Consider the following 27,028-nt stretch of genomic DNA (forward strand, 5'->3'; position numbering starts at 1 on the left):
CTACATATCATTAATCATCAGGCAGTTCCTTCATGTCTGATAAACTTATGGATGTTTTCTCTGACCAAACTTCAATTCTGAAAACAATTCAACTGATACTGAAAACAATTAACACTCTCTTTGCTTCAAACTATGACACAAGGTACCACTGCAGTGTCTGTTTTGCACATTATGGGTTCTGCACTGGCCTGAAGTTTCTCATATTCACTGGTAGAGAATACAAACACTCCTAAATTTAGTTTCAGTGACAACTCTTATTCCCTGTAGCAATACCTGCTCCTCCTCGTCCAGGTACACAACCTGTGTGAGCTAGATTAACACTAAGAGCAGCAGTGCTGGAAAATTCACAGTTTTACAGCAAGAAGAAACTACAGAGTTCATGTACTATAGGCTAGTCCTTATATGGCTTTATATACAGCTGCTTTATTGGATTTTGTCAATTAAATGTCTGAAAACAAAGCAATGAAATGTTTACTGCCCCAAGGCAATGCAACAACATAAACAAGTTAATAGTCTTCATGCTCCCTCTCTCTTTTTTTGATCTGTCATAATAAAAGGATGAATTTTAAATAACTTTTCATTCTCAATTAAACTCCTCTTTTTGTAACAATATTACTACTGCTTTTTTCTCCACAGTGGTTTCATATTAACAATGAAGGATCCCAGTTTACTTTAGAAACTTATAGTTGTGCAATTTTTCAATTCTAATGATGAAAGGGATTTGTTATGATCTGTACTTTCAAAAAGCAAAACGTCTATCTTAAAGACATAGCAAAGCTTTGACAATCACCTCTTAGCCAGTTACTAAAGAGTGTTAGTATTCTCCATACATACCCAGATTGGAGGAGGCCCTTCCCTCTGCAGCTCTGTCCTTCAAACCCTCAGCTATAGACAGCTGCTGTTCGTGGTACTGTTTAGCTCTCTCTAAGTCCTGCATGCAGCGAGCAGCATGACCCAGTCCTGCGTAGGCTCTCATCTCGATGGACTTTTCCTCCAGCTCCTGTGCAAGCTCCAGGACGTGCGTGTGGTAGGACATGGCCTTGTCAAAGTTACGGTGGTAGTGGTAGGCACTGCCCAGGTTACTGTAGGCCCGAGCTTCCTCTCGTTTATTTTCTAGGGCCTTGGCGATGCCCAGGTGCTGCTCATGGCATTGGACGGCGTTGTCGAAGTCTCCCATGGCAATGTAGACGGCCCCCATGTTTCCCAACTCACGAGCCTCTGAGAGCTGATCCTTGGACTGCTTGGCCAGGAGGACACACTGCTTGTGGCTGGCGAGGGCGTTTGGATAGTCCCCTATGGCTGTGTATACATGGCCCAAGCTGCTCAGCGCCATTGAAGCAGCCTATGGACAGAAAGATAGAGAGAAAGATAGAGAGTTAGTAATACTATAAGGTTTTGAAATGTAGTACAGTGAAAAAAGCCCTCTTAATTATACCCATATTCTATTAGCTGTGAGTCATTTTGTTGCCTTTGTAGTACAGATTTCCCACCCACATTTCCATGTCCCTTTAGCCTGAATTATTATAACTTAAATGGGGAAAAAATCCACTTCCCAAATCTCTTAGCAGGCTCACTACTCAGAGACCGAACAACAAACAAAACCTGATTTGATTTCATCCTCGCTAAGTGATGAGGGGGGTAGAGTGCGATGCAGATCGGCACAGCAGCAGGCTTGTTTTAAAACCCTCAGTTTGCCCGCTGCAATCACGCTTCATGGCGCGCTACCACCAACAGAACAAAGAGACGGCTAATCAGGAGGAGGAGGAGAGAGAATTTAGCTTCACGCCAGAGCTGTGGGGGGCAAACTGGCTGACTGACTGACTGCTGACAAGACCTCTCAAGCTGGAAATGGGGAGAACAATACTCTGTGTATCCTCATCTACTTCATCTTCCATTTTCTCAAGCCTTCTCCACCTGTGAAAACAAAACTACACTGGACGCCTCCTTCAAATGCACCAGGAGAGTTTTAGCAGGAACATAGAGCTTTTAAGAAGATGCCGTCTTGACCTCTTATGTGACACGTTCACTGCAGGCTTATTAGCTGTTTATACAGGGGGTAAACAGCTGGGAATTGGGGTCAGCTGTTTTTGTGTGAACAGATGTTCAATTAATCATGTAGGGCCGGCTAATAAAGCATCGCCTTCCTGAGGTCCCACTCTGCATCCTTCAGCCAGGAAGGGGGCTGGATGTGGGCCAGGAGGTAGGAAAGACACCCTGACAGAGAAGGCAACAAGGCTGACCCGGATCACCTTGGGGGCTGGACTGCAATTTCCAGTGCTGCATGTTACAAAAGCTGCATTTAACACATAGGGTGCCATCTTTGATCCAAATGCACATATACCACCCTGCAAATACACACAGATGAAATCTGAGGATTGAGCAGAAGATATTTTCACTTTGCAGCAGCTCCACATCAGAAAAATATTGAGCCCTCTGAATAAATGAACAGAAGAAACACATTGTTGAGAAAAAAATCAATATAACAGAACACTCCTGAAGACGCTCATAAAGTCACTTTACTGTGAATCTTTCATACTTTCTTTTTTCTAAGCACACGCACACCTACCTATCCTCCTTTATTTCAGATTGCTGCTGATGCCTGGAACCAATTACCTGCTGACATAAGGACTTCCAGCAGTTTGCTCAAGTTTAAAGACTCGACAAGGCATTATACAGGCCCGGGGAGGCAATTACCCTCCGTCACAACTGTTGCTGTTTCATGTTCCCAGATAGCCTATCTAGGGCTGCTCAATTACATGTGCCTTTTGAAGCTTCGCTCCATCTCTCTGACTCAAACTTCCACATTTCACAGCAAAAAAACAGAGAGGATTCCTCATCTCTGTCTGCCTGCAGCTCGCTGCAGTGGGAGTAACAGGGAGACAGAAAGTGAGAAAGGGAAGCGCAATCTTTCTCCAGTTGAGATGAGTTGCTCTTGTGATCAGTGTCCCTCTAAAGTGAGACTGCAACGCTGCATTTTCTCCTCAGATGGGAACCAAGATAGGCAGATAATGAGGAGCCAGCTTTGCCAGGCACAGAGGAGGCACTGTGTTTGGCTCAGGGACAGTCACTGGCACCGTATCTCGCTTGTTTCTGACTGCAGCCTTCTCCCACTGCTGCTCATTTCCACACCCCTCCAGTATCGCAGAATAACATTCCTTCTGGGAGAGAAATAATTGCACGAAATTCATAATTTCTGCCGACTTCATTCTAATTTGATTCCATTTCTTTTCAGCACTTATCTTTCCTCCCTCCCTCGCTGTTCCTGCTCTCTCTCTCAATCCGTCTGCAGAGTCAGATCTGATTGTGTTTACAGAGTCCAGCCCTTCTCCGGATGTGTGCTGATTTGATTAATCCTTACGCCGTGCTTTATAAACTGTTGATAAACCACTGGCTCTTATCAGCAAACACATTTTGCACCAAGGGTCTCCTAATGAAAGGTAAACTAGTTCTGCCTGGAAGAGGGTGAGAGAAGGAGTGGGGAGGCGGCAGGGGAGGGCCATGATGACATGTTAATCAGAAATGCTCGGCTCCAATAACATTATTCCATCTTTTTTCTCTGACAAGGACACTGGTTTAAGATTCCTGGCTGATTCTCCTCTGTCAGCCTTCTTTACTAAGTATGTTTATGTTCTGCAGCACATTAGAGAAATGGCTGCTTTCATAGCACATGCTAGAGGTAATGTATTGTACTTAGCATAATTAGCCCCTTATGTCATGCAGCAGAGCAGGATCTGTGACTCTGAGCCCCTGGTGTCTTTCATTTCTCAGCGTCCTGCCAAGCACTGCTTGGCTGTGTGGAGCTGTGTGGTTCTGTCTCTCCCTGCAGCTGTGAAGATGCCTTTGAAAATCAAAAACCATATTTCACTTTGGACCCACGAGCTCTGATATTCCTCAAAACAACCAAGGCTATCATCACAGACTGGCAAGGCTTATGGGACAAGCCTGGTTGTCATGGCGACGTGAACGGTTGGATTAGGGCCTCCAGTCTTCGTACGCTCGTAAACACAGGGCTGGAAAATAACTCTGAGTGGACAGACAGAGACGAATAAAGCCATGTACAAGTGTGCAAACAAGCATCCATCGCTATCAGATCAGCCACTTCTATAATGAGACACTTAAGAACGTATCAGCTTATAACTCATTTAAGCCTGATCTCCTAGGACTAACTCCATCTTAAACAGATATTGGTAAAACCTTATTAGGAAAACAATGTTTGTATAAAAGTATCAAAACAAAATATCTGATGGTCAGTTACATTTCAGAAAAGAAGACCTCTTTGTGTATCTATGATCTCCAAATGAGTGATGAGAAAGAGTGATAAGGAGAAAAATAACCATTACAGGTGGGTGGAGGGGAGCCTTTGGGAGGGAAAAGGTGTTAAGGAGCCCACAGTTTGCCCTCCAGCCAAAAGGCATGTCCTGCAGCTGAGCAGGGCAGCTGCTACTTCAGTAAAGTGCCATTAATGGGATTATGCAGGAGAGGAGAGGAGTCACTTTGCCTCGACAAGAGGGGATGGAAAACAAGTTTTATTTCATTACCACTGAGGCGAAAACAAACAGGTCTTTCACTTTACCAATGCAGATGTTTAGCCATTAGTCTGAGGAGAGAGGATGCAAGAATACATTTTCATTAATCAGAGTCACCCAACAGAAACAATTACGGTGCAAAACTTGGAAGAAATTTGTGAAAAAATTACCATTATTACTTTCAGATACACAGGTTTGTGTCTGTAAAGTGAAAGTGTCATAATAAGAAAAACAGAGCAGTCATGATTAATCGTATTAATCCTAATGAAACAAGGTCCATAATCAGGTTGTGATTTCTTGCATGATTTATTGTCCCTTTCAACACATTTTTGCGAGGGCACGTCAGCATCTCCCCTTATTTCCTGTAAGATCCATAACAAGTTCTTTCTCTGTAGTTAAGCTCAGGTTCAACACTAGAACCACCGGGGATCTCTGCACGAAGTATGGTTATTAAAAAACAATACTTACACTATAATACAATATTATTGAACATAAACATTTTCAGTGCCCTCTGCATCAACACACCTCTGCATTTAGGTCTTCCACTGATCAAAGCAGTGCAGTAGGTCTTTTTCAGACAGTCGTCTCAGAACCTTTGTCATTTAAAGAAGAGTGAAATCATTTAACACAGTTGTGGTCTATTTCATTAGACTTTTCTAGAACTTGTTTGTAATAGTGTCAATTCACAATTGACGCCTCTGGAATCCACTCCTCCAAAATTACCCGTAATGTCAAAGAAAACAATCATCATGGCTTGAATTTGGACTTGCTTTGTTGTGCTTTCCTCATCCTTGGTGACAATGGTGTTTTCCAATGAACTGACTGCTGTTTTGTCTCAGGATCGTATTGGAGGATCCACATTTCATCGCATGTAATCACTCCTTCTGAAAAATAAAGGTTTCCTTTAATTTGTTCCTTAGTTTGTGTTTTTCCTTAAAATCAGAAGTCAGAAGTTTTTTTCGACAACTCTGGCAAATCCTTTTGCAATGTTCAAAATTTGCTGAACTGCCTCTTTTATCAATGGAGACCATGTCTGCTATCATTTTCATACTGAGTCATCAATCATTTTAAATACTTTGTTGAATATTTTCAGAAATTCTTTATTTGCATGAATGCCCAGAACATGAATCGTCTCGGACATCCTCTCTGCCTTTACATAATCCTTTGTGCCATTCAAACACGTGTGCACGTGACATGCAGTTTTTCCCCACACACCTCAGTTAATATAGGAGAAGATTCGACTGCTGTTTTTATTTCAGTTTCACCAAAAATTTCAACTTAATGCATTGGTCAGCTTTCAAGCTAATCATTTTCCAACACCTTAGCAAAAACATGAGCACTTCAGTCAGCAGCTAACAGAGAACTAAAGACGTTACTTATTGGAAACTTAAAGCAGTTGTGCGTGAAAACCCAACCTTTAATATTTAACACTTGGTGTGACTGTGAACCATGTGGTTTTATCCTCATAAGTGCAGTCCTATACAATAGCTGTACCTCACATACTTATACAGCCAGCGGGTAATATTTACATGTTATCAGAATGCATTGATTTTCATCAAAAGCACTGATCAAGAGCTATTATTTAATCATAGACAAAGGATAACTCATAAACCACAGAAAGAGAAGTAGATCAATGGAAGATGAAGATCTCTCACATCCAAAATTGTCTTGTTGAACTGATAACTCTGTCCTGAAACTTCCCAAACATCAGATTCACTCAAAGCACTGAGCAAATCCACCGACATTTCACAACAATGAATCTTTTCTTTTGTGTGGTATCCATGTTGGAAGTTGATCTATGACTTCTTATAAGGCAGTGAAGCAATAGGGACAAGATGTTTTCAGGCATTTATCTGCTGGTGTGAAATAAAACACTGGGAAAATGATTGCACTGTAGGGTAAATTTTACCCACATGGCAGTTTTAGGTATAAATGGCCATTTTCAGAATTTGGAGTTTTGCAAACCATTTTGTTTGAGACCAGATGGTTAAAAAACAAACTTTTAAGAAAAGTCAGAGACCGTAAATTCACCCTGATGGTGGTTTTAGTATTAAATCTTCAATCTAACAATGAAAACAGCACTGTATCCGAACAGGAAGTCATTTACCCTTGGTGTAAGACAGTTCAAAATTTAAATGAAACAAAAAATTTGTAATCTTTTAACAGCCCTAAAAATAAGATAGAGTAAACCTTTATTCCAATGAACAAGTTTAGTCTGTTTTGCCTTCTAACTGAAGTAAACCACTAATAAAAGCTTAATTGGACATCCAAATCTTTTGTGAACAACCAGCTAATTTATTAAATGCTGTTTAAAACTAAAAACTAGCTAAATTGAGCACATTTGATCAAAGAAATATGTGTTTGTGTCTAAAAGCTGCATGCAGTGTATGTATGAGTGCACACTGCTATTAAACACCCGGGTGGAACATCAGACAAACAAGCAGGCCGCTGTGATACCAGTCACTTCAAAAAGATGACTCATGTGACTGAAGACTCTCTGGTCCTCCACACAAATACTGCAGGCACACAAATCATCAATTTATTCCACTGCTCATACACATACAGTGTCTCACACACACATGCACACACAAACAGCTGTCTAATTAAGCGGCAGTGCAGAGGGAAGGTGAGGAGGACCATGCTCCAGTGTTTCCTTTAACGAGCTGGGCTCAGGCAGCAACAGGAGCGAGCTGGCAGGAAACAGAACCGCACACTGGAGGGGGAGAGGGGTGCATGGGGGGAGTGAGGTGGGAGAAAGGGGGACAGATAAAAGGGTACTGGAAAGATTGTGTTTGAAGGATGAGAGAAGAGAATACCGGAGACATCCCCAGGGCGAGTGTGTCTTTAGATGTGAATTCACCTGCAGGGATGCATTTTGACAAAAAAGGAAACATCTCAACTTCACAGAGCTGCCAGAGAGGCTCTCAAAGAAGCAGGAAGAACCTTTCTGGAGGTGGATGTTGCTTTCTGTGTGAGCATGTGCAGAAAGACATGTATGTGCATGAGTGTAAATGAGAGAAAACAAACGGGGAAGAATGATGGAGGAGGCATGCAGCTGATGTCAGTGTAGATGCTGGGGGCGGGGTGGGGATATGATAAAATATTCATCCAGTTTTATGGGTGTATACCACACTCTCTTCTTGGGCTCGCTGTTTGCACACAGATATGGATCCTATGGGAGCCTCCATTAGAACGACCAAATGACTGCCTCTCTGCCATATCAAAACCTTCTGTTTTTCTAAGCAGACAAATGCAGTGCTCTGCCAAGCGAGGGCAGGTACAGCTGTGCCTGATTGCTCTCTATCACACACACAATCACCAGCAGACATGGACACACACACCTACTAGGGCAGTCACTATGTCAGATTTTTAAACTGTGATGTTACTAGCAAAAATCTATCAGTCTCTTTACCTGTTGGCGAGATAAATAAAATTCCTTGGCTGCAAGGAAGCCGTACTGCAGAATTTCTTGCATTTAGTTGCCATATATTGCAGGAAAACTCCAGCACACTGACTATGTTGCTCAGTTACTGTGGAAATATTTACGTACCGAGATGTTGCATATTAAGCAGACACACCAGATAGACTGTTTCACATCTCCAAAGCATCATGTGATTTATTCTACATCCATCTGGGTAATAGCCCATACACAGTGTTTAGGAAGACCAGACAAAACATGTGATGTAAGAGGCTGGCATCACCACTGCCAAACATTACACTACATATGGTGAGCTTGGAAGGCAGCCATTATTGTTGTTTACTATCAGTGGAGTCAGTTGGTAAATAGGGTTGGGTACTTTAAGATACTTTAAGACAAGGGGTTTCCAGGACACAGACAGCCTTGCAGTTAGGCCGCTTCTGGAGTCTGGCCTGTGGCTTTTTCCCACGTCACTCCCCCATTCTCTAATCTTCATTTCCAACTCTATCAACTTTCCTCCTCTCCCAATAAAGGCATAAAAAGCCCATAAAAATATCCCCCAATGAAAAACAGGGGCTCCCAAACTTTTCAGTGAATTACCCCCAAAATAACAGTGCCAGGGGCTGGGGACCCCGCTGTCTTTGGAGGGGGTCAAAGCATACGATGTTGCACAAAGCATTATGCAGAAATTTACATTTCTAGCAGTTTTGGAAAGCATCCCATGACTACAAGATGGTCTACCTTATTAAAGGAATGCAAATAATCTTACAAAAAATTTCATGCCTTTCATATGGAGTGGCAGGAGATTATGTCAGGGTGGCAGGGTCACGAAGTGAGGCCCCAAAATCTGCATAGTAATTTGGCACAGTAGGTATCAGATGTGTTGGTACCAGGGTGAGAATTTAGCACCCACCACCAGCCATTTGCAGGTACTTTTGAGCAGAGTCAGGTGAATTTGCTTAACATACTGACCACTGGGGCATGTAAATAGAAGTAGGCTAACCTAACAAAGTGATTTAGTTACAGTAAAGGGGTGCGACACTCATAATGCATGAAAAGCTTATGATTTTACAGCACCCCATAGAAAGCACAGCAAATGTTTGCATAGTTGAATACAGGTCAAACTGGTCGAAATGAGCGATATTTGAAACATTTATGCACCAACTCTCTTATTAAACAGCCTATAACTTGAATACTATAAGCCTTGATTATTATATTGTCCCTTATTAAATCATGCTGCTTGTTGGAATAGAGCAGCTGGTTAGAAAATGTTTGTGGCTGGTTGGTTATTAAATCCATCAGCCACAGTGGCAAGAAGACGAAAAAGTTAAATTCCAACCCTAGTTGGTATCCATAACATGTTCCCTAGTGGTACGTCATAATCTTCCTAAAGCCAGGGTCAGAGAGAGCAAAAATCACCTTTTCCAACTAAAAAGCTTTCATTGCAGTTCTTCTTTTAATACAGTGATGTTGTACTGTTCTGATAAACTGCAGCATCAATGCAAATCTCTTCATCAGCAGCCACTGTTTGCAGGCTGGCAGTACAACTACAGAAAACTTGTAGCCAGCGCCTCGTTCTTCTCAGCTGATGCTAGTTGGTCCGGTCATTCTCTTACTAGAAATAAACACTTTAGCCTGAAGCTTTACAGAACGGATCTGCCTGATCACAGACATTAAATCTGGCCAATGTACTGGCTTTGTAAGGTTAGTTGCCAATGTAATTGTGCAATTTAGACCAGTGGTTCCTAAGTGGAGGTCAGGACCCCCAGGGGGGTCGCAAAACTCTGACAGGGGGGTCGCAGGATGTTCTCCGAAACTAAAGAGAAACATACATTGATTTAAAGTGGTATATTTTGTCAATTGTTGTAGAAAATACTCTTCAAAATAAGTTCAATTCAAAACAAAACAGTATTTATTACGTCAGACTTGTGCTAAAATGTTGGTAATGTGTAGAAATACTCCTAAATATATAAAAAAAAGTTAAGTGTAAATTTTTACATAATGCGTTGTGCTTAAACTACCTCCAGGGATGGTGGTAGTTTAAGCACAATGTCAAAATATTTAGAGGGTCACAGGCTGCAAATTTTGGGGACCCCTGATTTGGAGAGTAGAGCCCGACCAATATGGGATTTTTTGGGCCGATGCTGATGCCGACACTGGGGGCTAAAAAAAGCCGATATATGGAATAAGAACATTGATATACACAGGAAATATACTGTACATGAACACAAATTCTTATATTTTTATTATCTTTGTTTATTATATAAAGATGCAAGATGACGTTAAAATGCTGTATAATAGTCTATTTGATATTAGATAATGGTGGACATGTGAATTAACAGTTGCATTTATCATTGTTTATTCTCTACTCCTGTGTCTCTACTCCTCTAAGCAGTAGAGACTACAACTCCCACAATGCTTGGCATGTCAAACAAATATGGCTGCCCACTGAAGAAAGTCAAAGCACATGATCGAAAATGGATTAAAAATTAATTAAAAAGACGCTTATTATCGGATGTAACACTGTGGATTTAACCTCCAAAGACCCCGAAAAGTCACCAAAGTTCCGGGCTCACAAGAAAATGTTAGTGCCCACGACTTACGGTTCAAACGTTACCAAGTAATTTTCAAAAGGATGTGCCTGCCGCACGTATCCGTGCCGCGTGAGCTCTCGGGGTTAATATATCAGCTACGTATTGGCCGATGTTGATTAATCTGTGATACGCTATAATCGGCCCGATTAATCGGCCCACCAATCAATCGGTCGGGCTCTATTAGAGAGTACTCTCTTTCTGTCCTTTTGGGCATGTTTTTGTTAAAAACAGCTGAAGATCTGAAGTCTTTTCAAGTTTCTCTATTACTATACTAGCAAACGTTTAAATGTCAGAGGTTGCTCCAATTTAAAACACATGGTTTTGAAAAGTATCAAAGTGTTGGAAATTTTACAACTCTTACACATACACACTCAGCTTTATTCTTCTCTTGAGCCAATTGTTTGTTTCCTTTCCATCTTATGAAATGATATTCATGAGAGTCAGAACTCTGTCAAGTCCAAAGCTGCTATTTTAATTCCAAACAGGCATCATTCTCAAGTTATTTTGGAAATCCAACTTATGAAAAGACTGTTTATTTGTTCCAGTGGAAAACAAACAGATATCATAGGTCCACATTCATAACATCACATTCTTTAATCAATAATCAGAGCTAATCTGATCTATTAACAGTGACGAGATACCAGAGGAGCCACTTGTTTTTCTGTGACCTGTGTGACCTCCAGCATGTAGATAAATGACGCCAGAGGTCCTGTAGCTTGATAATTCCTTTAGCCTCCACAGGACGCATTCACAAAGGATTGATTGTCACTAAAGGTCAAGCTGCGGCTAAGGGCACTCGTGACAGCTACAACGCCGTCTGTGAGACAGCCTGCTGCTCCAACAGTCAAACACACTCACATCTACTGTAGCACAAGCACTAACAGCCATGCAGTCTTACATGCAGGGAGCTAAATACACAGACAAGCTGCAGTGGAGGCAATGCTAATGAAATAGTATTTCTGTTGCCTGTGCTGTGGTTTCAGGCAAATGGTGGATCATTTGTGGTTACTCCAGAGACCCAGCACACATCAACCCACACGTCCTTACATAGAGACACAAACATACCAAATGTATCCCAGAGCTGTGTGGTTTCTGAGAGGGTGTGTGGTCACATTTTTGCATTTTCACTGGGCATCTTTGCTCCTCTATGTGTGTTTGAGGCTATATTGTGCAAGTTGGTGGCAAACAGGCAGCCAAGTGGAAGAAACACACAACGCAGGGAATGAAATTGAACCTGACAGCCTCCACTGGTGTTGCTGGAAAATTTGACTGCTCCCTTTAAGTGGTGTAGAGGGGGTTTGATATTTCAGCACCCTCTCTCTGACAATTCGCTAGACAAAACACGGATTACAGAAGTGGCCAAATGTTAAGTGAGGGGGAAAAAAGAGAAGGAGGGCTTGGCTCCACCTTTCCAGCCCCCGCCTCTGTACCCCCGTTCCTGTCCCAAGTGACAGGATGTCAGCATTGTTCAAATGCAAAAACAATCCTCCCGCCTTCTGATATAAACACATGAATCCAAAGTCTGGTTGAAGAGGAAATAGAAGAGGTGGCACGCCAGGGGAAGCGGGGGCACTGTGAATGAATCTTAATGTACTCTAAATCAGAGCAAAGCCTTGAAGGGGCTGCACAGGGCTGCTGTTTATTTCTGCGCTAAAGTCAAATCTCCACGGGCATAGCTGTGTGATGCCTGCTGGTGCGGGGAATCAATTCTTGAGAGACCTTGTGGTGACAGAAGGGGAAATCACAGTGGTGTTTGAAAGTCATTCCAGGAGGTAAACATCAAGGTTTGCCACTTTGCAAGGCCTCAAGCTAGGGACAAAGTATAGAGAGACACAGAATGTTGTGAAGGGCGGATAACTCCTTCTAAACACTAATATGTGCTAGTAGCGGTTAAAGTGACACTCCTGAATGTGGACAGAGATTAATGTGCAGGAAATCTTTTCAGTGCCAGAAAAAACACCCAACAATTTTGCAGGTGAAATAAGCAGCCAAGACTTTAAAGTCGGACTAAAAAGGATGCTACATCTAATAATTCAATGTCTTTCCATTATAAGCTAATTTGTGGTTGTTATGCTTCCCTGCTGGTTCTGAGGACAGTGCCAAATATAGCAAAGCTTCCAGGGCTCAACCTCGCATCTGACAGCATTCAGCAGGATGCTGGCCAGTCAATCCAAGGACGCAGGACTGCAGGGTTATTCAAGGGCGTTTTTTGGAGGCCCAGAGATGGGAGGTGCTGTCCCTGCCAGCCCACACAGCTGGACAAATCAGGCCTGACATGTAAAGCTACAGAGTGCAATCTTTGCAGTGAATACAAAAAGTCCATTTGTTAGGTGGCAGAGGAGAGGAGAGGAGAGGAGAGGAGAGGAGAGATATGAGTACACAGGTTAAGGTCTGAGGACCTGAATCAATATAAGCTGACCGGAGCTGTTGCCTAGAGCAGCCAGACACAATGATGGAAATGAAGAGTGACAACCAAACATCCAGACTCTCAGCGCCTCACCGTCCTCTTTGAGGAGGGTGATGCAGCTTTTGTGCTGCTCTCATCTAATCCATCTGTAGCAGCATGTAACTCATTTCTAATAGGTTTCATTTAACTCAAATTTTCTTGAAAACCATGGATGCAATGCTTACACCCTTAAAAATATGCAGGTTTGAAGTTTAAATTCCAGTCTTTAGTAGATCAGTAGTCAAGTAGTTACAAAAGAGTTACTGAGTCTACTGGATGTCCCATCTTCTCAGTCCTCTATTTTCACATAACAAACATGTAATAGGGACAGGCCTGCAGGCAGACTTGCTCTTTGTTTCATAATGGTGAAAAATCTGCACTCATCACATTCATTCTGACCCATTTTCATCCCCGCTATCTGCGTGTCTCATCAACAGCATTTAAACAGAGGTGATGCTTCTTTCCTTTCTCCTGTTCTACATTATAAACTTGTGACTTCTCTAATAATGACTTTGAAAAAGTTTTTATCCTGTGAGTGAACTGAAAAAATGAATGCGATTGTTTACAGAGAGCAATGACAGCCTTTGTACTCTACAAAGAGAAAGATATAAAAATTTGACAACATCCCATTCAATCAAGATGCCTAGAGTTACACCAATAAATGTTTGATAGCATCAACAAATCATTGTTTGAGAGCTGCTACTCTTTGTGACAATCTGTGAGAGTTGTAAAGGAGACCTACAAATCTTTTTAATTATCTATTTATGTTTTTCTGGAAACTTCGGTCTATTTCCAGAAGCCACCAGCAGCTTTTGCTCACAAAAACTGCCTGATTAGTTGTACGCTAACTTTCCTGTATACAAATTAAACAATTCTGCTGACTATGGTGAAGAAGCTCAAACTACAAGGGGCTAAAGTGATATCTATTTTTGCTCCAACCAGTGGCTCATGCCCTTGCCTGTAGATTGTTTACAATCATGCGATCCCTAAAAAAAGGGGACAGCCATTCTCCTCCCAGTGAATGGGAGTGAAGGAAAGTTAGTACTTTAGAGCTCTAAATGGATCTCTACACTGCATATCTCATCACAGAATTTCCACATACATTGGGTACAATCCCTACACTTTACAAAACAAGTGTTTTTTTTTTTCTTTACAGTTTAATAGATTTACCTGGTGTGGAGGCAATCAATATCACAAATGACTAAGTCCTGCTGAGCATCATCTAGCCAGATGAAGGGAAACAAGAGTCTAGAGGAGTCTAGTACTAAGCTAAGAGGTTAGCTGAGCCCCTTTAACATAACAAAAAATTATAATTTTGTCACAAACATGCTTTTAATTGAAACAGTGATGTAATATCAACCAAATAAACCTTGTGGGGCAAGCAACCCAGCTGTTCAGAACCAGCCTGTACTGGAAACGGCACTTAAAAGTTAGCTAGCTCCTGTTTGAGGGCCAGTTTCCTTTCCTCCATCCTTTGCCGTTATCTAATCCACATTTAAAAAGCCAAACTGTTACCAAAAGAAGAGCTGTTTGGGAGCCAAAGAACCAGCTCTACTGAGCTGAGCCAAATGATCTGGATGTCTTTAAAGAGATGGATTTCCTGGCACAACAGACGAAACATCAGCTGAGGAAAAACGACTGAGATCAGAGACTGCTTTGTTGAAACAGACCATACGTGAGTGTTGTGTGACACTGCCCCTCCAGGCTTAAGATGGAAGCTTTTTATTTCCAGACCACTGCCGTTTCACTATTAGTTAAAAAAATAATAATAATAATTTTTGCCTGAATACTTCACTACTTTCGGGACACAAAAGTAGCTTAATAAGTAAAAATGTTTAGATTTTGGTTCTTTGAAGGCTTTGCATAGTCATTAACCACTCAAAACATGGCCTTTTAGGCGACGTTTCTCTAAGTAAAAATCACTTCTTGCTCCCTGAGAAGTTGTTCTCCGCTGCTGCTTGACATAATCTGCAAAGAACCAATTAGGTCTCTTTCTGAAGCTGAGCCAGGCCAAGGTCATCACAGAGCAGATGGATCATGAAATCATAAGTTCACACTGGACAATTAAAGAAAAAAACATACAAACAACAAGTTACTTTGCTGGTGTGATGTTGATTTTCTGCTCATTTCCTTCTTGTTTTGACAAAATGTTGATATAGTGAAGAGGTAAATGATCACTGGTCTGAATCTTGTATTTTATTTTGAAATTGGCCAGAGGTTCTGGGTTCCTTTGCGTTATATCATGCATGTCTTGCTGTTTGGCTTGATCTCTGTGCTAACTGATGTGGGCTATGCAAAACCCAAAGAATGGGTACAAGTGAGCAATTTGCTCAGGGACATGTGGTGCAGAAAAAAGCTGCACAGGCTGAACGGGCAATGTGAAAATTTAGGCTTAGGCCTAAACAAGCCTGGCGTTGCTTCATGCAGGACAGTCACTGACGCCCAGCCATGATTAGTTGACGGCCAGCTGATCCCAATTATCGCCTCCCAGCTCCCACAGCCAGTCACAGCTCTTTCTCTCAACACAACTGTATCTAAATATATGATGCACTTCTCACTAATTCCTGCCTGCATTAATACTGCTGCTTCTGGCAAAGCTTAACCTCCTCCACCCCAGCCTCCTCCTTTATAGCATAGAGTTCACTGCACCTCCATTCAGCTTCATGCATTAATTGCTTTTGAACTAATTCTAGTGTGTTTAATACACATTGTCTTAAATGTATCCATCCATATGGGGGTTTCTTTTAATTTCTAACCTTTATTTAACCAGATAATACCTACTGAGATCGAGATCTCTTTCACAAGGGTGACCTGGCCAAGAGGTCAGACCAAGTACACCCTGGAAAGTCAAAGCATGCTGCTTGAGTAACCCAGGGGGCATTGTTTACGCAGAGCCTTATCCGCCAAGTAAGACTGTCAATTCATTTTGCAATAAAAAGGTTAAATATATGATAGACTGTTCCTGAATGAACATTTGTAAAGAAAATGAAAACGCAGCTGTGGGTGTCAACAGTCCACTGTTTGCTTTCCTTTGATGTCATTTTTATTTACAGGCTTTTGCTTTTAGCTACTTTGAACACCTTCAAGTCCTCAAAAGCATTTTGATATTTAAGCTGAGTAACTGGATTTAATCATGATTCACTTGCCCATGAGATTTGCAGGTAAAATAAGGAAAATAAACTTCAAATAATACAATTTTATGAAAATTTTCTGATCTTACTAAACCTAATACAACTCAATTTTATTTTTATTCCTGTTCAACCTTCTTTATAACTGAGGAACATCAATATCAATTAGAAAAACATAATCCCCATCAAACAGCCTTCCATCTCTCTACTCTAAGTTCCATACTGTGCTCAATCATGCTTAATACTTCTTGTCAACATGCTCCGTTTCTGCTGGCTGAATAAATCTGCAATGGCGTGCCACTGAGAGAGTTAAAGAACCTCGCTCTACCTCCAGCCATCACACCAACCATTTAAATCCTGTCCTCCCTCTGTGCTTTTATTCTCCAAATGTAATTACAATCCTGGTGAGGGTGACTGCTGTGGTCTGGTCAGTCTGCAGAACACAGCATCAGGACTAGCACTTGGTGGTATCAAAAGACTGAGATGTCCCTCCAAAGTACCTCCACACCTCACTGGTCTGTAGCTTCACCAGGCTCCACCAGACTGACCACATGCTTTCAGCACCACTGGGTGCTCAGCTTTAGCCCCAGGCGAACAGAACTGGTCTGCCTGATAAAGACTGAAAAGAGGATCTCACTACTGGGCTGTATTATTACATCCATAAACACATTACGCACACATGCACACTCATGCTCAAAAACACACGTGTGTACACACCGCCTCCCGCCGTTACAGAGATTTAAGGGCATGAGGACGGTAAGCTCCCTTAGTGCAGGATGATGGAAACCAAATCCAAGGAACATTCCTTTCCATGCTCGATGCAAGACACGTCTGCCTCCCAGGGGGACCGTTTCATATGTGTGTAAAGGGAAAAGGATAAAAAAAACTCTAATTACTTTCCTTAAGTCCAATATTTCCCAGGATATTACGGCAGATATTGCATGTAATGTGGACTATCAAGTACCAGTCAGACAGAGAGATAAGGATGATGGTGGCTGAGAGATGAAGGGTGAGCTAAGTTTGTATCGTGGGGTTTGTTTGGGGTTGAGACGATCAGGAAATAATGGCTGCTTTTAAGGCTTGTTTTCCAGGATATTCTGGGCCACCTGCCAGCGATGCCTCCAGCTGTGAGCAACACGCCACAAGACTCTGATTGACAGCGAGGGTAAATAGTTGCTAGCAGGGGCCCTGATTGTATCTTTCACCTCTGGCAGAATAGAAGCTACAGTGGACGGGTGATTGGCTTTTGTTACAGCCCTTCAGCCACAAATTAAGTTGGCATCCCGACCGAGATTGTTTAGATGCATGTTCACCGCTGCTACAACCTGCTCTGTGCTCCAAAAAACACCACATCTATCTCTGCTACTTTAACAAAATCCTTCTGATGAAAAATACAGCAACACATCCTGATGGATAAAGATACATGAAGGGGGGAGAGTTTTTCAGGGAATAGAGCGTACGAGGTAGAGAAAGGAATATGTTTACCAAACACTCTGCAGGGACTGTACTGGAATTTGAAGGCCTGATTTTTCTGGAATGCCTCTTGTGTTCAGGTCACGCAATGTAAGAAGGGGGATTTGCCAGTGTAGGAGGAAATATTTGGCTCTGCTGAAATCCCCACTGAAGACAAGTATGTAGCTAAAAGAAGGTGCTGAAGGTAGAGGAGGGGGGCATTGTATGCCAAGCAGGAGCCGAAAAAGTGTCAGCTGACTAAAAGCAGACGTATGAGTACCAATCGAAAATCTACTTCTACAAGTCAAGAGGAAGAATGATAGGAAAAACAGCACCGTGGCCTCAAACAAAGTGGATTTCTGTCTCTGTTAGATTGGCCTCTTCACACTGGAGTGATGGAGCAATCACAGGCCACTTTGGCGCTGCCATTTAGTGACAGGATGCAAGCTCTGCAGCCATAACACACGCCAAACTGCTGCTTAACAAAGGCAGGCAGGCAGGCTGGTTTAGAGAAGCTAAGAAGAAAAGGAGCAAGGAAAAGGGGGCGGAAATGAGAAAAGAAGGGTGAGAAGGAGGAGGGGGTTTGAAGTACAGCTGAGCCAACATCAACAACTATTACATGACTCATCCCACATCTGCAGCGGTGAGTGGCTCAGGCCGAAACTGAGGTGGACTTTAACCAGTGCCCAGAAAGAGTCCACTGAACAGTACAGCGAACAGGCATAATGCCAGCTACACAGGAGACTAAGTAAGACTGGACAGAGAATATCTCACAGAATATAACAGAAAGATGATCTGACACATAAAAAAGGTGATTTGAGAGCTATTAGAATCCTCAACACTGATGTAAGAGCTGGTTAGAGAACACACATCAGTTAGAGCAGTGCTAGCCTGCACGCTAATCTTTCAGTAAACAGAGCAGACTTTATTAAAAACACAGACAGCATGACAGCTCACCAAAAAAGAAGTCTTAACATCTGGAGCTCCCATGCTGAGCGGCTGTAATACAGTTCATCAGCACGGTCTCCTCCATGTTAACAGATGGGAAAAAGGTCAAACTTCAAAATCAGAACACACACCACATAATTTTTTGTTTGACAGGGTTTTTGCCTTTACAGTTATTTCTTTTACACGGCTGTATGTCCAAATTTTGGTTTTCTGACAAAAGCACATTATCATGATATAGTTTTGATCATCAATGTTTGTTTTTAACATTTTATATTGGTTTTGATGTATTTTGTTTGATTGTGTCTTCTTCTTCTTTGGTTTTATGGCGGTTGGCATCCATCACTTTGGTGCAACCGCCCCCTGATTGTGTCTGGAATTGTGAATCAGTGTTGTTGTCATTTGTTGTTTTTTGTCTCTAAGATGCTGAACTCCTGTCTGCACTAAAAAGTTGACCTTTGTGGGTACTAATAAAGAACCGTGAATCTTGAAAAGGTTGCGTAACCTCATATCCGACAGCTCTTTTGACAAATGCACTGTGGATTAGCAGAGAGGAGAAGGAATTGAATGAAGGATCTTAACAATCACTAACATTACTAGAGTGACAGATTTTTCTTTTACTATTAGCTTCAAACAAACACACAATCTCTTGTTGATTACACAAGACTCACTAGACTACATTGTTAAGTTAAAGCTACAATAGAATGGTTTTAGCCACGGTAGCTAGCTCCCATTTGAGTGCCAGTTTCCTTTCCTCCATCCATTATCATTATTAAATCCACATCTAAACGGCCAAGCTTTTACCACATTAGGAGTCATTTGGGAGCCAAACAACCAGCCCTACTGAACTGGGTCAAATGATCTAGATCTCTGAAAAGAGATGGATTTCCTGTCACAACAAGTGAGGCTGGAAGGATAACAGCTAAGGAAATAAGGTTAAGTTTGGAGATTAATGTGCTTAACCATGGCAAAACTGTACTGAACCAAACCAGGCAGCTTCATTGTAATGAACCAATCATGAATGTTGTGTGACTCCTCCCATCCAGGCTTTAGACGTAGTCTTTTTTTGATTCCTGTCTGCTGCCTTTTCTCCATGTTTTTTTATTTGTTTTTTTTTTTTACCTCTTTCTTTCCTGAATATTTACCTACTTTCACCACACAAAAGTAGCTTAAGAATCAAGAATGTTTTTATTTTTGCACTTTCAGAGTTGTAAAACAGCTCAAACCCTGGCCTTTTTGGTAGCATTTCTCTTTGCAGGAATCACTTCTTGACCTCCAAGGGGAGTTCTCTACTGCTGCGTGTCGTCAATTACAAAGAACCTATATGTTGAATTTTTGCAACACACTGTCTATACTATTTAAAAAAATGTCAACTCCTATGTTATGAATAAATACTTTTAGTTGAGGAGGTCTTACATTACCTGAAATGTCTCCAACAGTTTTCAAAGCCAGAGAAATTGGAATTTTTTAAAGTGTAATGTAATGTGTCTTGTTATGGTTGCTGTAAAGATGTGGCCACTGTGATGGACACAACCTATCTATCACTGCCATGAAAACATTGGCTGTTACATGAAAGATCGCAACATAATAGTGTGGGTACTGCTACTGAAAGCTGCCATTCTGTTACTGCATCTCATTCATGTTTTGTGCTACTTACTTGTGATAGACCATGATTTTTCTTTGGTTTGTGAGTTTCATCACCCAAGGTCAACCCTGCAACCCTGCAGAAATGTTTTGGTGTGATAGATGAATTTGTCATGAGGGAGAAAAGCTGTTAAAAGTGCCCTTCCTTCATGCTAATCCAAGTATGCTTTGCAGGTAGCTCACAGCAGGAACCAGGAAGGCTACTATCAACAGCTTTTCTCCCTCATTTACACAGCTTTTCTCCTACCTTATGAGTGGCATTGTTGTTGAAGACAGACCTCAATTCAAAACAAGAAGTGAGTGGAATAACTTAAAAATCACAGCAGAAACTCTGGATCATTACATCACTACCTCAACATGTCAGCACCCGTCAGCTTCCCTTCTGTACAACAAGAACAAGTGGGCGCATGCCGTCCATCTTTAAAAACAATATGTGGTAAGCAATCGTTATTTTACTTTAACCAAAAACACCAAAAAATGAGATATTTCCAGCAGAAACTAACTCCAGGCCTCCTTTGGGGGTGTTAAGACATAACATAACGTAATATCACAGACGTCCATCTTCCAGAAACCCTCTTCTTCCTGGAGTCATTTCAAAATAAAAGCCATCCTCAGCAAACATAACTCATGGTGCCACAGGTTAAAAAACATCAAGTAAGAGTCACTGTTTTATGACCTTATCTCTTCACAAGAGCTGAAACATAAACGGGTTAATAAAACTAGACTCTTCCAGTGTTTTGCATCTCTAACACCTGTCTTATAAGACTCTGACAGTGTATTTATCTGTTTAAATTTTGTTTGCTTGCATACTAAGGCTTTTGACAATTTGAGTACCAAGCGAATGCAACCTGGTTTAATGACACACTGACCTAGACAAAGAATCCTGTTTTTTTACAGCCCCCTCAAGCATCATTGTGTATATATGCCACGCAATAAACAAGTGGAGTACACACCAGAGACAAGCTCATACAAAACTCATCATCTCAAGGAACATGAGATTCCAGCACAGCCAGCGTAATAACCATAAAGCCTTTCTTTCTCTGTGCATCCCTTTAGAACTCCAGGCGTACATGAGCAAACACAAACTGCACGCACGTACAAAGACAACACAGAAAAGGTCCCTTTTGTCTGCTCAACGCTGATGAAAAGCTACCCACTGCGAACTTCAATCACATTCGAAAATGAGTCGGAGACATGCCATAACCCTGGCTGCGTCATTAAGCCTGTCAGTCAGTCCCCTGGAGTTTGGGGAGGGGGAAACAGCCTTCGGCCTTTTTCAGTCTGTACGTAGCCCTGGACTAGACCCGGAGGTACTGAGAGCCCCTCCTGTGCTGGATCTGTGTCTCAGACCAGCATAATGAAGCTATATGATTCTGCTTTGTATGTCCATTAAACCCCAAAAGTCAAACATCCAGACAAAGAAATCATGCATATTCTAATGGCGTTCAGGGTATGAGATAACAAACACTATCATGTGAGGAATGATAGCTGAAATCCCGTCATATATGTAAAGACACACATAATACATGGAGAAAGATAAGCCCCCACACGCTGTCAGAGGATGGTGCATGATTGGCCTCTGTGGAGCTACTGCTTCTCTCATCATTAACTCTTCAGAGGTTCACAACACTCTAATCACACTAAGCCTCTCTGAATGGCGATGAAGTCAGAAACGTGCCCGTGCACATATTCACAGATGCCCAGCTCATTAAACACGTCAACACACACATAACAGCAAACACTTAATTCATCAGCACCAGAACAGAATGTAATCCAAACAAGCAGCTGTCTGCTGTTTGTAGGAACAAATCTGATCACAACACTTTGAGAGCCTAAAGCTATATGACAGAACTAGAATAACACTCAATCAGTTCATGATGGAGGTCAAAATCTTTGACCAAGTTTAGAAAAGATTTGTTGTGGTTGTTATTTCAGGAAAATGTATTTTTTTTATATTAATATCAGTTCATATTAATCTTTGCAATACTTGCAGTCATCTTCATAGCATTAGTAGTCCTCAGATACTGTTTTTTTCCCCTTACATCTTAACTCCAAAATATTGGGACGGTGTATAAAATGTGAATTCAGTTGAATACAGTGCAAAGATAAGAAATACAGTACGCTGCTGCATCTACAGATGAAACTTAAGTCTCTACCATGCAAAGCTCTGGGCCTGAGCACAACTAAGATGGACAGACCTAAAGTTGAAAAGTGTGCTGTCCACATTTTCTAAACCGTTTTGATGTAAATAATGGCCATCAAGTCCTTCAGGCTAAAGAGGAAGGACCATCCAAATTGTTGTCACACAAAGTTCAAAAGCCAGCTTCTGTGATGGTGTATGGGGTGTATTAGTACCCATGGCATGCTAACTTGCACATCTGTGAAGGCAACATTAATACTGGGAGGTATGCAGGGTTTGGAGTAACATGTGCTTCCTTCCAGGCCATGCCTTTTTCAGGGACATCCCACTTATTTCACCAAGACAATGCCAAGTCCCATTCTGAACGACATTACTTTAGCAAGGCTTCACAACAACAGAGTGTGGGTACTAGACTGGCCTACATGCAGCCCAGACCTGTCTCCCATTGAAAGCCCCAAGATGTTTACAGAGTGAAGAAAATGTGATGTAGCACTGTGGTGAACATGTCACAACACATTCAGAATGTGTGTATATTTCTAATCTATCAGTTAGAACATTATCTATCTTGTCTTTGTGCTGTATTCAATTAAATTTACAGTAGGTTGAAAAATGTTCAAATCACTGCACTTGTTTTTTTATTCATATTTTTGGGGTTTGTATATTCTTGATGTGATTAAGGCAAAGGCAACCTCTTCTACTGAAAAATTAAGCTAATAAAGAAGAGCAAAAAACTGCAGTTCCATGAGTGTCCTCTTGAGGCTGGCTGCAAAAAATAAAGGAATCCCCATTAGATCCTGTATTGAAAATGTCTATTTTTACAGCAGAAACAAACATGTTTATAGCCTGGCATGAAAGTCAGTTTTATTCTGTATGTCTTATTTCTTTCGTGGTAAAAGCTTTTATAATGACTCATCTGCTTTTATAAATTAAGGCTAGAAGTCATGTTAAAGTTTACATGATTAGGGCCCATCTATGCTTCTCTTTCTGTGTTTCTGGATTAATCAAAAGTGAAGCAGAGTCAGCATTCTTAAAGTGGCAACCACTATCGATGGGCTCCCAACACAGACTATGTCCATGTTTCCTTCAGTCTATTGATAAAAATGACCTTCTTTCATTGAACTTTGTCTCACTCCCCTGGGTGTTTCATGCTCTGCTTGTGCATGTGTTTGTTTGTGTTTAGTTTGTGTTTAGTTTGTGTTTGTGTTTCAGTTTTTATTTTTCAGGAGAGCAATTTATGTCTGGTTCACATATTGTCCCTTGGGTACCAGTACAAATCTTGCATGACCTGGTCGGTTTCGACATTGCTGCGGACGGATGGAGGCAGACAAAAAAACTGCTGCAGTGCCAAGAACATCAGTTTTTTTTGTCACTTTGTTGTTTACTATGACGGAATTTAAAATATGACGTGGAAAGAGGACTGCTATTGTTCTTTTGCAATACAAATACAGCAATGCCAGTGTGTGGCTGAATCTTTCTTTATAACAGAGAAACAGTTACAGTGCCACAAAATAATTTGACTTTTTTAAAACATGCACAAAAGACCATGCATTGGACTCGCCTGGATAAGATGATACACCAGCTCCATCATCACTGATCAAAGTAAGCTCTCTTTAATGATGGAGCACTCCTCAGTGCTCGTATTAAACAAGAAAATACAGATGTGTCAAACGTTGATGTTAGAATCATTCATGGCTTAATTGCTGTTATTTGTCAGATATAGTTGCAGGTGTTGTGTTTACTTGTTGAATATGTGTCTGTCCACTCAGCCAAACGATGCGATTTTAAAGCTCCACAAAAAAGTGAATGCACTAGAACTTTGTAAATTATTCAAAAGGGACTGTCTAATCTGTAAAACATGCACAAAAGGTTTAATGCTCCCTTTATTGTGTTATAGGCCTATCACTGCACTAAAGAGCAGAAACACTGTATCATTATGCAGTTATTTGGGGAAAAAACACTCCTTCCCATGCAAATTAGACCAAAACAGCACCCTGTAAATAGAGAAACAATTAGATTACTGTCTGAGAGAGCTAATAGAATAGCCAAGCAGTTTTTATGGCGCACAAACTTTTCAGAGATCAGGAATTAATTCCACCTCTGTATGGCTTAAAAATTAATGAGTTGTAAACAAGATCGGGAAATATTACTTTGATAATGCTGGTACTAAGTGGTAACCAGGGGTTAAATCAGTCTGGGTACACTTTTATCCATGTGTGGCACTGTTACACATGATAGGGATGTGAGTGTTAGGGTCTTACAGTTTTCCTTCAGTCTAGGTAGAAACTTTGTCAAGATGGTGCTTCAGTGAACACATTAATATTGTCATTCCTTTAATTAAACACTGTCTGTTATTCTGAATGTTTTACATGGATTGCCAGAATTCATTGGGGATTGGACGTGCTGTGGGAGTGGGCAGTAATGGTCAGACATCCCGCAGGAACTGTCTTGATTGGGGTTAAGAAAACGATTCTGTGCAGGGATCTAATGCAATGATACAGATATCGGGTATCTGTGCAGATACTAGGTACTTGTACTCATATTCATAAAACACTGCAGATACTGTAGTTAGGATCATTTTAAAGCATGATATCTGCCTCTCATTATGTAAGTCTGTAGTCAAAGTTAGAGCCATGTCTGCAGTTTGTTCATATGTTAATATAAATGAGTATGAAAAAAGTGGAGGAGGATTAAACTATGCTCTGACAAATGTAAAGAGAAGGGATGCTGAACATCTGATGAAAATAAAATGAATGTTCAAACAATTCTAGAACAGTTCCTGTATTGTAACGTACTCTTGTTTGTACTTGGAATTGTTGAGTACCCAAATGTAAGCACTTGTACTTGGTCTTAAAAAAGTGGTATCAGTGTATCCATAATAAAAACAAAACATCATGTGTCAAGTATTAAGTGATAAGGAAAGTAAATGTGACTTTAAGCAGGATTTGCACATGAATAATGCCGTAATTTACACAGAATTACTAATCATTTCAAACTGATTCCTCTCTCCTTAAACACTAAACACCGCTAATGCCCACAAGTATTTATGTATTTGCATATGTGTGCCAGTGCGTTGCCACCAGTGAACCAACTCCCTCCGACCTGACAAAGCCACACCTTGCCAACGGCTGCAATTAAACCTGCTGACAGCACCGGAATTAGCTCCTAACTTCTCAAAATTGAGTCCTGCTACAATAAAATAACAGAGCCGTCCACACCTCTGGGCCCTCTGCTGAATATTTTACAACCTTGATTCAACTTGGTTTCTTTCTCGATTTAAGACAGCACATTCAAGAACGTTTTTTTCCTTTTAGCTTGATGTGTAGCCAGCTCAGGCCTGTCTGGACTGTTATTTAGAGAGCATACTGTGAGTGCTGCAAGGTCAAGTATAAGCAGAACCCGTAGGCCTCTGTCCCCTCCTAAGATGGAGTACTTTCATTTCACTCACTCAGGGCATCGTATTTTCTCTCCATTTTATTGCTTTCCACAAAGACACATTCCACCTCCTCGTACAGACACAGGGCTGCTGTCCAACAGAGAGAGGGAAAGGTCTGGATACAGCGCCACAGGGACAAGAATGCTGACACTGCTGTAACTCGGGACAAAAGCTGGAGATGAGAGTGGAGAAGACAGATTGAGAAAGAGAAAGAGAGTAAGTCTCAGTGTATAGGAGTTGTTAGGAGGCTCTAGTGCAGCCAAAATGAGGAGCTATAATCCCTGGCTTTGGCGTGATGTCAGAGAGTCTTGCAGAAGGCCATTTCCTCACTCTGCAAAAATGCTGTCTCCTACATCCCAGCATGTGCTGCAGCTATATATAATGCAAACATCAAACGCTTGTAGCTGCGCTGACCTCTCTCTCCCTGTGAGACCCCGTGCTCTCTCGTAATACAGAAACCATTCCCCCCCAAACATGGGCTGGTTGGAAACTGCAGCACACCATCTGAATTTCACCTTATCTCTAAGGACAAGCTCTTCTCTATTTTACAGATGAGCGAGGACTGAACTGGCCTCTGTCTTAGAGATCTGAGGAAGAGAAAGCACAGATGGAGGAAGGTCATTTCTTTACAACACATCCTGTTTAACGGACAGGAGGGAAGGTGGGAGGAACAAAATATACTGTACCATGTGAATGGACCTGGAGAAGAAACTTTCTTTGTGTATTTTATGTAAACATCTCACATCCTGACAATGGTAATCAGAGGAGAAACTAAGTACTGGTACTCCCACCTTTCAAATCTTTTAAGAAATGTTACACCTACACAATTCTTTCATCATCAGCTGCTTACCTGCTCCAAGAAAACCCTTCTATTTTTCTGGGTTAAAGTCAGAGAAAGCTTTCACAATTGACAGAAGCTCAAGTAACACACTGACACCTTGATTTACTTCTTAAAACAGGAATTAAAGAACTGGTAAAATGGTAAGAGGAGATGGCCTTGGATGTAGCTGCTGTACAGTATTATACCAGGTGTTTGGATCCGTGTCAGTGTATGTCTTTCTTGGTTGGCTGTATTAAGACTGTTACTTTATTTTAACCAAAACAATTTGATTCATCACTTCTTTAAATGCATCTATTATGCTGCATACATGAGGCAAACCAATGCCACCAATAGCTCAAACTACCAGTCACAGTGGTGAGTAATAAAAGCAGCATAGCAGAGACAAAAGCTCAGTTTGAGTCCAGTCATCTTTCTGACTCCTAAGAGCAGCCAGATAACTGGCTAAATGTCACCTGCCTGTC

The 27,028-nt window shown here is 41.4% G+C and overlaps 1 protein-coding gene across 4 annotated transcripts in view; it reads right to left on the bottom strand.

Moving 5' to 3' along the window:
* LOC121509420 (tetratricopeptide repeat protein 28-like) overlaps window positions 1–27,028 on the bottom strand; it is a 266,183-nt gene that overhangs the window by 46,958 nt on the left and 192,197 nt on the right. For all 4 annotated transcript variants that reach the window (XM_041786787.1, XM_041786786.1, XM_041786788.1 and 1 more), the window contains one exon: window positions 835–1,342. In XM_041786787.1, the coding sequence (XP_041642721.1) occupies window positions 835–1,342 (508 nt within the window). The remainder of the gene's footprint in view (window positions 1–834; window positions 1,343–27,028) is intronic.

The sequence above is a fragment of the Cheilinus undulatus genome, linkage group 5, assembly GCF_018320785.1.
Source record: "Cheilinus undulatus linkage group 5, ASM1832078v1, whole genome shotgun sequence".
NCBI classification, from domain to species: domain Eukaryota; kingdom Metazoa; phylum Chordata; class Actinopteri; order Labriformes; family Labridae; genus Cheilinus; species Cheilinus undulatus.